The 12,165-nt window shown below is 41.7% G+C and overlaps 1 protein-coding gene across 1 annotated transcript in view; it reads right to left on the reverse strand.

Annotated features, from left to right (window-relative positions):
• Positions 1 to 12,165, reverse strand: part of ofcc1 (orofacial cleft 1 candidate 1) — a 306,357-nt gene that overhangs the window by 152,060 nt on the left and 142,132 nt on the right. Inside the window, exon 13 of the mRNA XM_072570820.1 lies at positions 2,232 to 2,295. Coding sequence (XP_072426921.1) covers positions 2,232 to 2,295 — 64 coding nt within the window. The remainder of the gene's footprint in view (positions 1 to 2,231; positions 2,296 to 12,165) is intronic.

Genomic DNA, 12,165 nt, shown 5'->3' on the forward strand with positions numbered 1-12,165 from the left:
AATGTCATCACACAATCAGCAAGCTGCAAATAATAAGGATCTGCTTCTCATTTGATTTAAGAGGTAACAGAGCTCTTGTGTGGGTAGTTGCTGTATGACATTGTTTCAAACTGAAGCTATAATTTCTGCCATAAAGTATGACAGAGCCTTGACTTATCAACCCAAACAACACATTTACTAAAGTATATTTTTTGTATTTTGCAATTCTCAATCAGTTATCTACATATGGGTTCAACAGAGACCCGTAGTCTGCAAAAAAACAATCCTGTAAGGCATTATTATGGTTGCAATGGAATTTAAGATTTGCAACGAATGTGATATTAACTCGTTCAATAAAAACTTTTAACAAAATGTGCCTTCTGAATGTCTTCCAAAAATGTTTATTGTCCAAAAAGGGCCGATGATCTAATTGCATACATTATTTTAAACAGGTCCTTATGACAATGAAGCACAGTGAGGTGGAGGTCTGCACATCAAGTCATGCAATGGTACCTTGCAGATTCAAAGCCGTGACTTACCTTGGCCATGATCTGAACAGGTATACCGTATATTATTGGGAAGGAAGTGAAGTGCAGAAGCCAAGAGCTTCCTCACAAAGAAAGGGTGGAATTATGTGCATCAGCATAGACTCTGCATCTGGCAAAACAGAGCAATTGTGAGTATTAAATTTGGAATAAATCACCCAACTATCCTCTAAGCAAGGATAAGGACCAAATCTGGATGTGGAGAAATGGGGAGAAAAGAGAAAGACTTGGTGAAAAAGACCTATTTTGTGAAATGCTTTATGATTTGAGAATTTGAGTTATGATTAGCTCTCTCTGTTGTCAGCTTAATAAAAATGGCAAGTGCAAACTGCTAGTGAAACTAAAATTGTACTTTGTTCCTGTCCTTGGACTTATCAGTCCCACCTGCCATTTGGAAAGCTGGCAAAAGATGTGCACTGCTTCTTTTTGGGAAAGGTCCACCAAACCTACTAATAGCTGTCTTTCAGAGGACTGCAGCTTGTGTGCTCAATAGCACAACCGTGGAGGCTTGGCTGCCATCGGAAGGACTGGCACATGAATGAATTGAGCCACAGGCAAACAATGTCGGAAAGGTGTTCACCAGTCCAGGGTCATTACATGAGAGATGCAGGGAGTTGGAAGCACAGTCAAGGGCTTGGTCTTCAGCAGGCCTCTACTTCCAGATGCCCCATGCCTCCATCAGGCACAAAGTCAGAAGGTTGAACATGGGTCCTTGCGCCCTGAACTAAATTCTGGCACATGCAGGCAGGCAAAAAGATCCAGGTCTGCCACCATTCATTCTGACCTTCCCCCTTCCAGGTTCACCACCAGCTGGTTCCATCCAGAGTCTTCACATTGTAAACACCTGCAAGTGCCCTTATAAAACTAAGACTCCATTCTGTTTCAAATGTATCAGAAATAAAGTTGCAACATACTGTAAACAGTAGGATGGAGTCACAATCCACTTTGCAAGAATCGCAGCCTATAAATTAAAGCAACTTCACTTAAGTGATATTATAGAGATGTTACTTACATGCGAAAATTAACAGCATTAAGACAAGACGTCTTACGCAATTTATAATGACTCAATCAAACCTTTGAATGGCCAATTGTCATAGGGGAGAAAATAATTGTTCGAAGTATTAAGCTGCAATCCCTTTGAATCCCGTTACTGTGAAATAGTGAAGTATTTGAGAACATTACTGCGCTGCATCAATGTGGGGAGGCAAAAAAATTAAATCCTGTTAGCTGAATAAGTCATTTGCCACAAAATTGGATTCACACGTCAGCAGTAGTCATTGCCAGGAATTCACAGAGATGATTTGTGAGAATTTACCATCACACGTTTTCTTGTCTAATTTTAATTGCAGTCAAAGACTTACTAAAATTTAAACCATGCGTGCTCATGAAATAATCAATTTACTCTATTTTCTACAGAGCCAAAATATCACGTTATGCAATATATTTCACGCAAGATGATTCTCCCCCCAGTTGTAAACAATTAGCCAAACAAAAAATTTCTTGAGCAGGAGATAAAATGGCTCTTTGAATTTAAGTATCATGTGTAGACAAAAAAGCTGCTTTGAATTTTCACCCTATTGCTTAAAAGTGGTTTCAACTCTGCTTGTTTTAGCTCTATTGATGAAACATGAAGTTGACAGACTTTGAATACTGTATGCAAGAACAACCCTGTCAACACGTCATGGCATACAATTCATTCAATAATACCTTTAAGGTTCAAATTCGCTTTCTCTTTCCCATCCATATGAAAACCATTGCTTGTTGCCGATTCCTAATAGAACAAGAAATGAGAAAGAGTGCTAATTTAATCACATTTTAGTTTTATGTTCTTTGGAGCCCAAAGGAATGTAGTGATATGTACAACAACAAAATAAAATCAGACGTCCAACACGATGGAAGCACTTTAAAATCTTTTCCTTTTATTTTGCTTTTTCTTTGTGTTTGCTTTGCTCCCCTCCCACAACAACATGAAAACCTTTCTCTGCTTCCTTTACACCAGTGGGAATACTTCCCTTGTGGGTGATAGGATCTCTTTGGGAGGTCAAAGGTTGCCCTGGAGAGGAAGTGACAAGCTGCGAAATGTAAAAGAACAATTTTTTCCACATGTTCCTGTGCTCTGAAAGCAGTATGGGGTTGTCAGCCAACATCATTTTAAAATGGACCAGGTTACAACATAACATGCCTGTCAAGTTCAATTTATAATTAGAGTAGCTGTATTTGGTTATAAAGTTTTACTGTTCCAGTAGGTTGCATCTACATACCACATATATCAGTAAAACATGCTTGAAGTTAGCTTTGAAAACTTTCAAAGTTGTTTAAACACAAAAATAAATTTTCATTTTACACAAGGATCATATTTAACTGCAGGATATAAATCAATCCCGTTGCTTCCTTTGGGACACAAAGGTAAATGAAAAAATAATCTTGTTCAGTACCTTGTCGCATATATTTGCATTTCATAGTGGAAATTGTTAAAAAGAACTGTGACGAAAGATTGCTGTGAATGCATTGCACAGTCACCCATAAGAAAGCAATACCGCTTGCACCGCATCTCAGAAAAAGGTTAGAACGGTGCTGTGAAAATAATTTTTTCCTCAACTGTGGTCACATTTTAAAGGCTGAAAATAGCCAAAATCCTGGAGTTTGAACAGACAAGGGGTGGGAGGCCAGGGAGGTGTTGGGCTATGAAAGTAGGGCAGGGTGCATTATCATAGGGTCAGTAGAATTGTGACATTGGGAAAGGATGATTTGTGAAAGGAGTTGAGCTATGAGAGAGAGGGCTGGTGGGAGATAGCTGTGAGAATGGGGGCAGGATGCCTTGGAGTTGGGGATAGAAATTTTGAGGGATACAGAAGTTGAGAGAGGGATAAAATTACAAGAGGTGTGGTGCAGAGGTGTAGGAGGACAGAGAGAGATTTGTGAGAGGGATAGAGCTGGGAGAGTCTAAAATGCATTGGAGAACAAGCAGTGTTGGTTTTTTACACCTCCCATGTTGGAGCCACCGTTGAAGGCAGTCATTGGGCCTCAGAGTTGTTTAAATAGGCCACTGTCACAATGGAGGACAAGGCAAGTACAAAATGGTGCACATGCATGCCAAGGCTTCTTGGAGCCAATCCCCAAACTGCCCTATCAGAGTCCCTGCTTTTCTGCCACGAAGGAAAAGGAGTTTGCAACAATAGCTACTCACCCCACAATCCAATTCAGGGTCATGATCCCCAGTTTGGGAGCCCTGGTATTAAGACATACAAATTCTCTAGATGGACAACGTCGCTGCCATTAAAATAAAACATACCACATCTTACTTTCAAGTTTATTTGCTATTTTTTAAGAAACTTTAACACTGGTGATCAGACAGTTTGTTCTGTTGTACTGAGTTTTTGCCACAATGCCACCGTAATGAAACATGTTGGGCTATAGTTTCCACTTGGTCCTCGATTAGCAACTCCAAGGTAAATGAGACCCAAGTGTGCACCAGATTCGAAAAGATCTTTTTGATCCAAGTTTCTGATCAAACTCGTTTGCATGACTGGAAGTGTTTTGATTCAATATAATCGAGCAACGCTTTAATATCTTTTTTAAATGTTGCATTTCGAAAACATTCTTTGATGTACCTAATCAGGGAAACTTGGTAAAGTTTGAATAATATAGCTGAAACTGTGTTTAGCAGAAAAAGTTAAACATTTTAAATCACAATGCCAATCTCTGAAATGCTTTGAAATTATTGAAAATGACCTTTAAAAAAGTACACTTCTATTTTCTAGTTAGATTGGTCTGCAGTAATGAGTTCCTTCATATAACCTTTCCAATCCTACTTATTAGTGTCCATGCACCCAAAATAACCAGCAAAGCTTTTGGAGCCTCTGTGTAGGCCTGAAAACAGAAGCAATTTGCAGAAGCTTCAAATAGTGATTAATTCACAAGAGACTGCATGGTCATTTTTACGGGCAGAGGCTGTTTCTAATCAGGAGTTTATAAGATGGTTGCAAAAAAAACTTGAACTGCGTCAGATGCAACGTGCACTTAAAATCCTTCAGTTTTTGTGTTAGTTAAATGAACATTGGCAAAATTGCACTGAAAACAATCCCAGGGCACTTCAACAGAAACCCCGGTTCATCAACTGTGACCATATGACAGAAGCATCTTTTTTTTTGTTGCAAACTACTTAATGCAGCATACTGACTTTACACTGCCACAAGGAGATGAAGGAATGGGCTGGGTAGAACATTTCAATTTCTTGGTAGGCACATGGGAAGATTTCCACTGCACACTATGTGCAACGTTCTTGTAAACTCATGCTTCATAGATGAATTTATAACATCGTTATACATAGTAAAACAGAGAATGTCCACTCCTACAGAAATTACATTGAATAGAATGCTCCATCTCTGCACGCATGAGCAAGTTGGTAAATGGAAAAACCAAGGTAAGTGTTTGGCATGCACCACAGTTTCATAACAGGTACACTCATGTGGTGATAACAGACGCTCAACTCAAGGTAAAATAATGAAATTAAATGAAGTGGTCAGCCCTATACAGCAGATTAAAGGAGACCAGGTTTCAAATTATGTTTTGGCATACATTGTTATCATTAATGTATATTGAGTTTATACTGCTACTTTATATCTAATACTGCAAGCATCATATGGATGTAAATCCACAGAAAGTTAACATAGGATCAAATAAAAACATTTACTTAGATGCTATTATTTATCAAGTTGCCAGTGCAGGATACAGACTTTAAATGGGAAAGAGCTACAGGGTTACATGGAAAATGCAGGTGAGTATCGCTGATAGGAGAACTCTTGAAATTCAAACAGCCAGCAACAGAATCAGGGTGAACAGCTTTATTTTTGAAATTCAGTAACGTTCAACAATTTGTCTGAGGAAAGACTAGCTTTTATGCATCAACGTGACAGAACAGATACTGAAGGCATAAACATATGTTTTTAAATTAAGAAGGATTATTTTTTCATGTCAGTCCACAGTGATGCTTATTGCTAAACAGATAGCACTTAAAAATATTTTCCTTTTCATGCTGCAAAGCAACTATTGTCATAACACTCCAGATACTGCTGACAGATTCTGGATTCCAATAAAATTCTTCATTTGAATTTCTCCTGACTGTCAAACTTCAATGGCGTGCTGGTGTTCAGGGTATCAGGGAACCTTTTTTGTTTTGAAGCTACGTCTTATTTGCAATGCAGTGAAAATTGAATTCTCTAGTTCGTGGTTTCTTCAGTTGGCTGCTCTACAGCATCGGATCAAATCCCAAAGATTACATACTATGGCTGATATTTACAGTGAGATGGGACCTGATTCCAGTTTTTTCAGAGATAGAAAGAGTCACTTCAGCTACAAATACCGTTTAGCTCCAACTCGAGTAATTGGTTTCACATAAGAATTTGTCAAGAAATGAGCTAAAAGAATTTTATTTATATATCTTGATTGGATGATACCTTGGGTACTTTCAAAAAATGTACTACATTTTAGATCTACAAATAGGTTTGACTGCAAGATGAAAAACTGTCCTTTGAGAATAAAAGCTAACAGCCAGAAGCGACTTTGTAACCTCACTGAAATAGATGAGGATGTAAGTAATATTCATGTCAAGTGACCACACACATCATAGGCTCCTTGTTGATATCTTAATGGGATCTTACTCAAGTTAGCATAGACCTCTGAACCTCAGAGGCAGTGTAATGATGCCTAAGTGGACCTACGCATTAATATAAATGACTGCTAGTCTGGTCTGCAGGAGCTTTAATCTGGGAAAGGTCCGGAGTTTAACAAAACTTTAAGTTCTGTGATGCAGCTGTACTGCAGAAGTAACTTAAGAATTCCCTTGTAAACAATCAGGGATACAATAATTACAACATAATTTAATAATGATTTTCACATTTTATAAACGCTGTGTATTTGACTATTTTCTTTAGTTATATTTGATAGTTATGTAGTGCAATAGTGAAAGACCTCTTGAAGATTACAAATTATTAACCTTCCAGACTCTCATAAGAGATTTGTCAATTTATAACCAAAATATTAGAAGTCAGTAATCGCCAATGTAGCCTTTAAATAAACTACTTGGAGGAACATTACACAAGGAATGTAGGCAAAAGCATTTAAAGTGCTTTCGTATGTAACATTTCAATACATAAGCTAGCCTTCTGAGCAGTTCCACATGGTGTCACTCTGCAAGGGTGTATGTACTTCATGGAGGTGTTTAGGAGTTCATTTCGCATCAACAGTGGCTTGGTTACTCGCACTTCCACGTCTGAGTCAGAAGGTGCTCAATTCTAAATCCTAATTTAGAGAATCAAACACATAACTTGAACCTCATATATCAGTGCATTACTGAAGGAATGGGCAGTGTCGGAGATGATGACTTTGGATGAAATGTTAAATTAAGGCCTCATCAGCCCTCTCCAATAGACACTAAGAAAATTTCAATGTAGTGAAAGAAATTTTCCCAGATAGCTCTGCGAATATTATCCATAACCATTCATGTTGTCACATTGCTGTTTGAGGAAGCTTGCTGTGTGAAAATTGGTTGCTGAGTTTTCTATATTACCACGGCGACTAACTATACCTCACAAGTACTTCATAAAGCACTTCAGGACAACATGAGTTTATGAAATGGGTGACAGTGATGAAAGTCATCCTTTTTCAAAATTTGTATCAAGGGCACAAAGGTAGAAAATTATCCTTACAGGGTTACAGAGCAGAACTGAAAGCCCAGATTGGAGGCAGGTTCAGAGAAAAGGATCCATGAGATTGGGTAGGAAGTTGCAAGGTGGAGATCCCATCACATTGATTTGAATCTGAGGGAAGCAAGGCTCAGTAGATTTTCTGAGGCAAGTTGAGGCCCTTAAGTCACCAATTAAGGATGCCATTACACGATTGCTGGTTTTTAAACATTGCACGGCAAGGGTCCTGACACGTGGGCAACCTGCCAGGTAAACCAGGCATTTGCACAGCTCATGCCTAAGGGAGAGAACCATCAGAGGTTACTGGCCCCTTCCAAATTAATTCTTCACCTTACTCCAAATATGCAACCCATTCCCCATGTACTCCCCCAATCCCTTCACTTTTCCTCACCCATCTCCCCTGTCTCATCACATTGACTTTGTCCCACTCATCTGATTCCTGAGGCTCCATCACTAATCTTCAATCTATGCTGCATTTCAGTACCTGCAAGGGCTACCATTTCCAGTGGTGCCACCAGTTTTGGGCTTTGACCTCTGACTGGTTGGCAGCTCTCACAGGTGAGATACTGGGCCCAAAGTTGAACTCATCATGAAACATCAATCGAACATCTATAGCTATCTGCACAACAAAAATACTGTGTGCCAATTCACCCACATAGCCACATCAGAAACTGTCCTCAGTTCAGCCAGAGGGAGGGTTAATGTCAGTCAGGAGGTACATTAGTCATGGGTACAGTCCAGGGCTTGGCCACCATCAGTTGTCCACTTGGAACACTCCCATTTGGGGCTCTATCAAAGTACAATCTGAGGAGTATCCAGCGATCAGTTCCTAGAGGGCCATCAGAAGTATTCAGAGAGAAACACAGAAAATAGGAGCAGGAGTAGGCTATTCAGCCCTTCAGGCATACTACACCATTCACTATGATCATAGCTGATCATCTAAGGTAGAACCCTATTCTGCTTTCTCCCCCCACACTTTGATCCTTTAAGCCTAAAGAACTTCACCTAACTCTTCCTTGAAAACATTCAGTGTTTTGGCCTCAACTGCTTTCTGTGGCAGAGGATTCCACAGGCTCAGCACTCTCTGGGTAAAGAAATTTCTCCTCATCTCAGTCCTAAAAGGCCCAAACCCCTTATTCTTAGGCTATACCCCATTACATCATTCTTTAAACTCCAGTGAAAAGGGTTTTACCTGATCCAGTCTTTCTTCAAACATCAGTCCTGCCAATTCTGGAATCAGTCTGGTTAATTGCATACTGTCAATTAGGGAGCTGCTAACATAGTGCTCAGTTGGGCCAAGGTCTGAGGTAAACACAGTCCTTCTGGTCTGTTGATCGTTCAGGAAGGGTGCGGTGGCAGGAGGGTGGGATGGTTTGGAAGCAGAGGCAATTGCAGATGGAGTAGAAGGACGGTCATGGGGGAGGGAATCTCAAGATGAATTGGGGAGTTATCAGAACTCGACCTGCTCCATGACCTGCTGTGTTTTTCCAGAACCACACACTCTCAACTCTGATCTCCAGCACCTGCAGTCCTCACTTTCTCCGGGTTATCAGAACTGCCTAAGAGGGCATGGTAGGTAACAGGAGGGAGAACTGTCAGTGGCAGAGGCTACCACCACTGCCTCGATAGCGGGAGAATACATGAGAAGGGTGGGCAACATTAAGGCATAATGCTGGGACTTGCAGGGACATTTATAGGGGAAGCCCAATCTGGTGGCTCTCCAGATTGGGGAACATATGTGAATGGACTGTCAGGGTAGTGAGAGATAACAGAGGACTTAGAAGCTCTGTCAGGGTGGGGGGTTTTGCCAGGTAGGGCCCAGTACTGATGAGGTCCTCCATCATTTTCTGTTCTCTAGACAGGAAGTGTGATGAGAAAACAGCTAGAATGATACCTAGGGTGAGGAGAGTCACTGTCATTTTGATGGACAAAAATCCATGTTTGACGGATGCTAGGTCATTGATAGAACAAATACATGATGCAACCTTTTTGCTGGCTAAAGGCAAGCCTTTATTCATGCAATTAACCAAGGATGATGTTGGAGCTGCACACTATCATCTGTAATGTCAGCGCAATGAAGGCCACTGCACTGAATACAGTGAGAAGTTGAACATTTGGTGTGAGATTAGGAAGGGAAGGAGCTTGGAGGGCTGTAACAGTCCCTTTTCATAAATTGACTGCACACGCTCAGGCTCAATGTGGATGGATGATTGACAGATGACCTTCTTTATCCATATGCAGCACATCCCTCGAAATGGAGATGTCTGCTTAGACCTCAACTGTGGGGTATGGCGCTGATGGCTGTTCTGAGATCTAAGAATCTCCTTTGGCCTTTCTGTTCCCATTGTAGAGCATTTCCATCAAGGTTCCTGCGTGGATATGGCTGTCTAGTTGAAAAAGCGAAGGTGAATGAGCAGGACTAGGGAATCACCCAGTTCAAGGACAGACACTGCCACTGGGCCCCACAGAACATGTGGTGTCCAGAAGAAAGCAAGAGTTTTCCAATTCCAACTCCACTTCCTGGGGATAAGCAAGACATGTTGTCAATGCAGGCTCTGGACCAGATGCACGATCATAATCTCAGGGCTGCAGGAGTGCGTGGTCATCTTCTTCCTGTGGCTATGAAAATGACAGCTGCATTGAACTCCTATGCAACTGGCTCTTTCCAGGAGCAACGGGTGACTTTTATGGGATTGTTCAGTCGTCCATTCTCAAAGGCACCAAGACAGTGACTCATGCCATCTTGCAAGATTACACCAATTCATTTCACTCCTACACAATGAGCTCAGTGCTGCAGCCTGGGCAGTCAAATCTGGGATATAGCTGGCTTCCCCCTGGATGAATGTGCAATCGACTGTACCCATGTGGAACTGAGAGGGCCATACCACAATGCTGCAGCATTCATCATCAGAGAGGGGTGCCATAAATCTGTGATAATTGTTACCACTTCCGAGAGTTGTGTGCCCATTACCCTGGCAGCTGCTACAATGGCTACATTCTGGGGCACTCTAGTGCATTTGAGCATCCAGCTGCTTTACGAGGCTGGCGCTGGGAACAAGGGCTCATGATGCCATTGCACACCCCACCTGACTGATGCAGAGTGCAGACACAATGCTGCCCATTCTCCAAACAGCAAATGATGGGGCTGTTGAAGATGCAGTTCTATTGCTTGGATTGATCTGGGAGGTCCTTCCAGTATAGTCCGAACACAGTGTGCTGCATTATCCTGGTGTGCTGGCAACAAGGTCATGTGAAGAAATGGGAAGGAGGAGAGCAGTCTTCTGAGGAACAGGATGAGGACACTGGGGTGACGCTCAGCTGGATTGGATACAACAAGCCAGACAGGACCTGACTAACACCTAATTCTAGCAGATGAGAGCTGAGTGCAGTAGATCACCAATGGTCATGATGCTCAAATCTCAGTTACATTGTCAGGATGAATTGCAGTCTCTATTAGTTTTGTCTGTGAATGAACAGTTAAAATGAATACTTGCAGCAGGATACAATAACAGGATACAATTACAAAATTTAGGGCAGCAATCACTAATTTATCTATGAAATTTGTCAATTAAGTTCAAAAATAGCTTTAAGAAATTTCCCCCACATAGACTGATTACACTATTTTGAGCCTAACCATTTCTTTTGCAAGGGAGAAACTGAAAATTTCACCTCGCTGCTTTTGGTTGCTGGAGAAGATTAGATTACATTACAGCGTGGAAACAGGCCCTTCGGCCCAACAAGTCCACACCGACCCGCCGAAGCGCAACCCACCCATGCCCCTACATTTACCCCTTACCTAACACTATGCGGCAATTTAGCATGGCCAATTCACCTGGCCTGCACATCTTTGGACTGTGGGAGGAAACCGGAGCACCCGGAGGAAAACCCATGCAGACACGGGGAGAACGTGCAAACTCCACACAGACAGTCGCCTGTGGTGGGAAATTCAACAACTACTGACAATTTTGTTTTCTATCTTTAACAAAGTTCATGCGTGGAATATTCCAATTGCTTGTCTGATTATAATTTCCCCTCCTAGATAATGACAAGATGTGGGTCAATTATGGGTATTGGGGACAAAGCTGGGCAGCATGGTTTTGAGGTTGCTGTGTTGTAACATTTCCAGTCAGGGGCTGGATTGCCAATGACTATCTGGGTGCACAGCAGCCTTTCAAAGATGGCATGAGTTTTAAGAACATGTCTTTTCATTTTTCTAAACTTTTAATTGTGCAGTAAAGTGAAAAAAAACAACTGTTTTAAAACCAAGGACTGCTGCACGTTTTAAAGGCAAGCAACCTGAAAATCAGCATGAACACCTTTAACACAGCAGCTAGTTCCAGTCGTGATTGAAGTGTGGCCAGCAGATGAGCTGGAGCCAATGAGTGTGTACAGATGGTTGGTATAGTTAGCCCATTGGTCTGTGGACAAATGACCAACGAGTGATGTCAAAGACCTTCTGCCTGGAATTGCTTCTTAGTCCGCTGAACAGCTTGGGGTTATGAACAAGATGCAGAGGAGACTTCAGTCCTCCACCAGCTCTGGAGCTCTCTCTAGTCTCTGTAGTAAAACCCAGTCCAAGCCAGAAGAAAACCAGTTTATTCTTCCTCCAGCAGTTGCTGTATGGCATGACATGGACCTAATAAGTTAGAGCTGAAAAAGTGTTGCTGGAAAAGCGCAGCAGGTCAGGCAGCACCAAGGAGCAGGAGAATCGACGTTTCGGGCATGAACCCTTCTTCAGGAATGAGCCCTTCCTGAAGAAGGGCTCATGCCCGAAACGTCGATTCTCCTGCTCCTTGGATGCTGCCTGATCTGCTGCGCTTTTCCAGCAATACATTTTCAGCTCTGATCTCCAGCATCTGCCGTCCTCACTTCCTCCCCTAATAAGTTAGAGACATCTTATAATTGTGAACCATCCCCTGTACCTCCTGCAAATTGTG

This window comes from Chiloscyllium punctatum, chromosome 5 (genome assembly GCF_047496795.1).
Source record: "Chiloscyllium punctatum isolate Juve2018m chromosome 5, sChiPun1.3, whole genome shotgun sequence".
In the NCBI taxonomy this organism is placed as follows: Eukaryota; Metazoa; Chordata; class Chondrichthyes; order Orectolobiformes; family Hemiscylliidae; genus Chiloscyllium; species Chiloscyllium punctatum.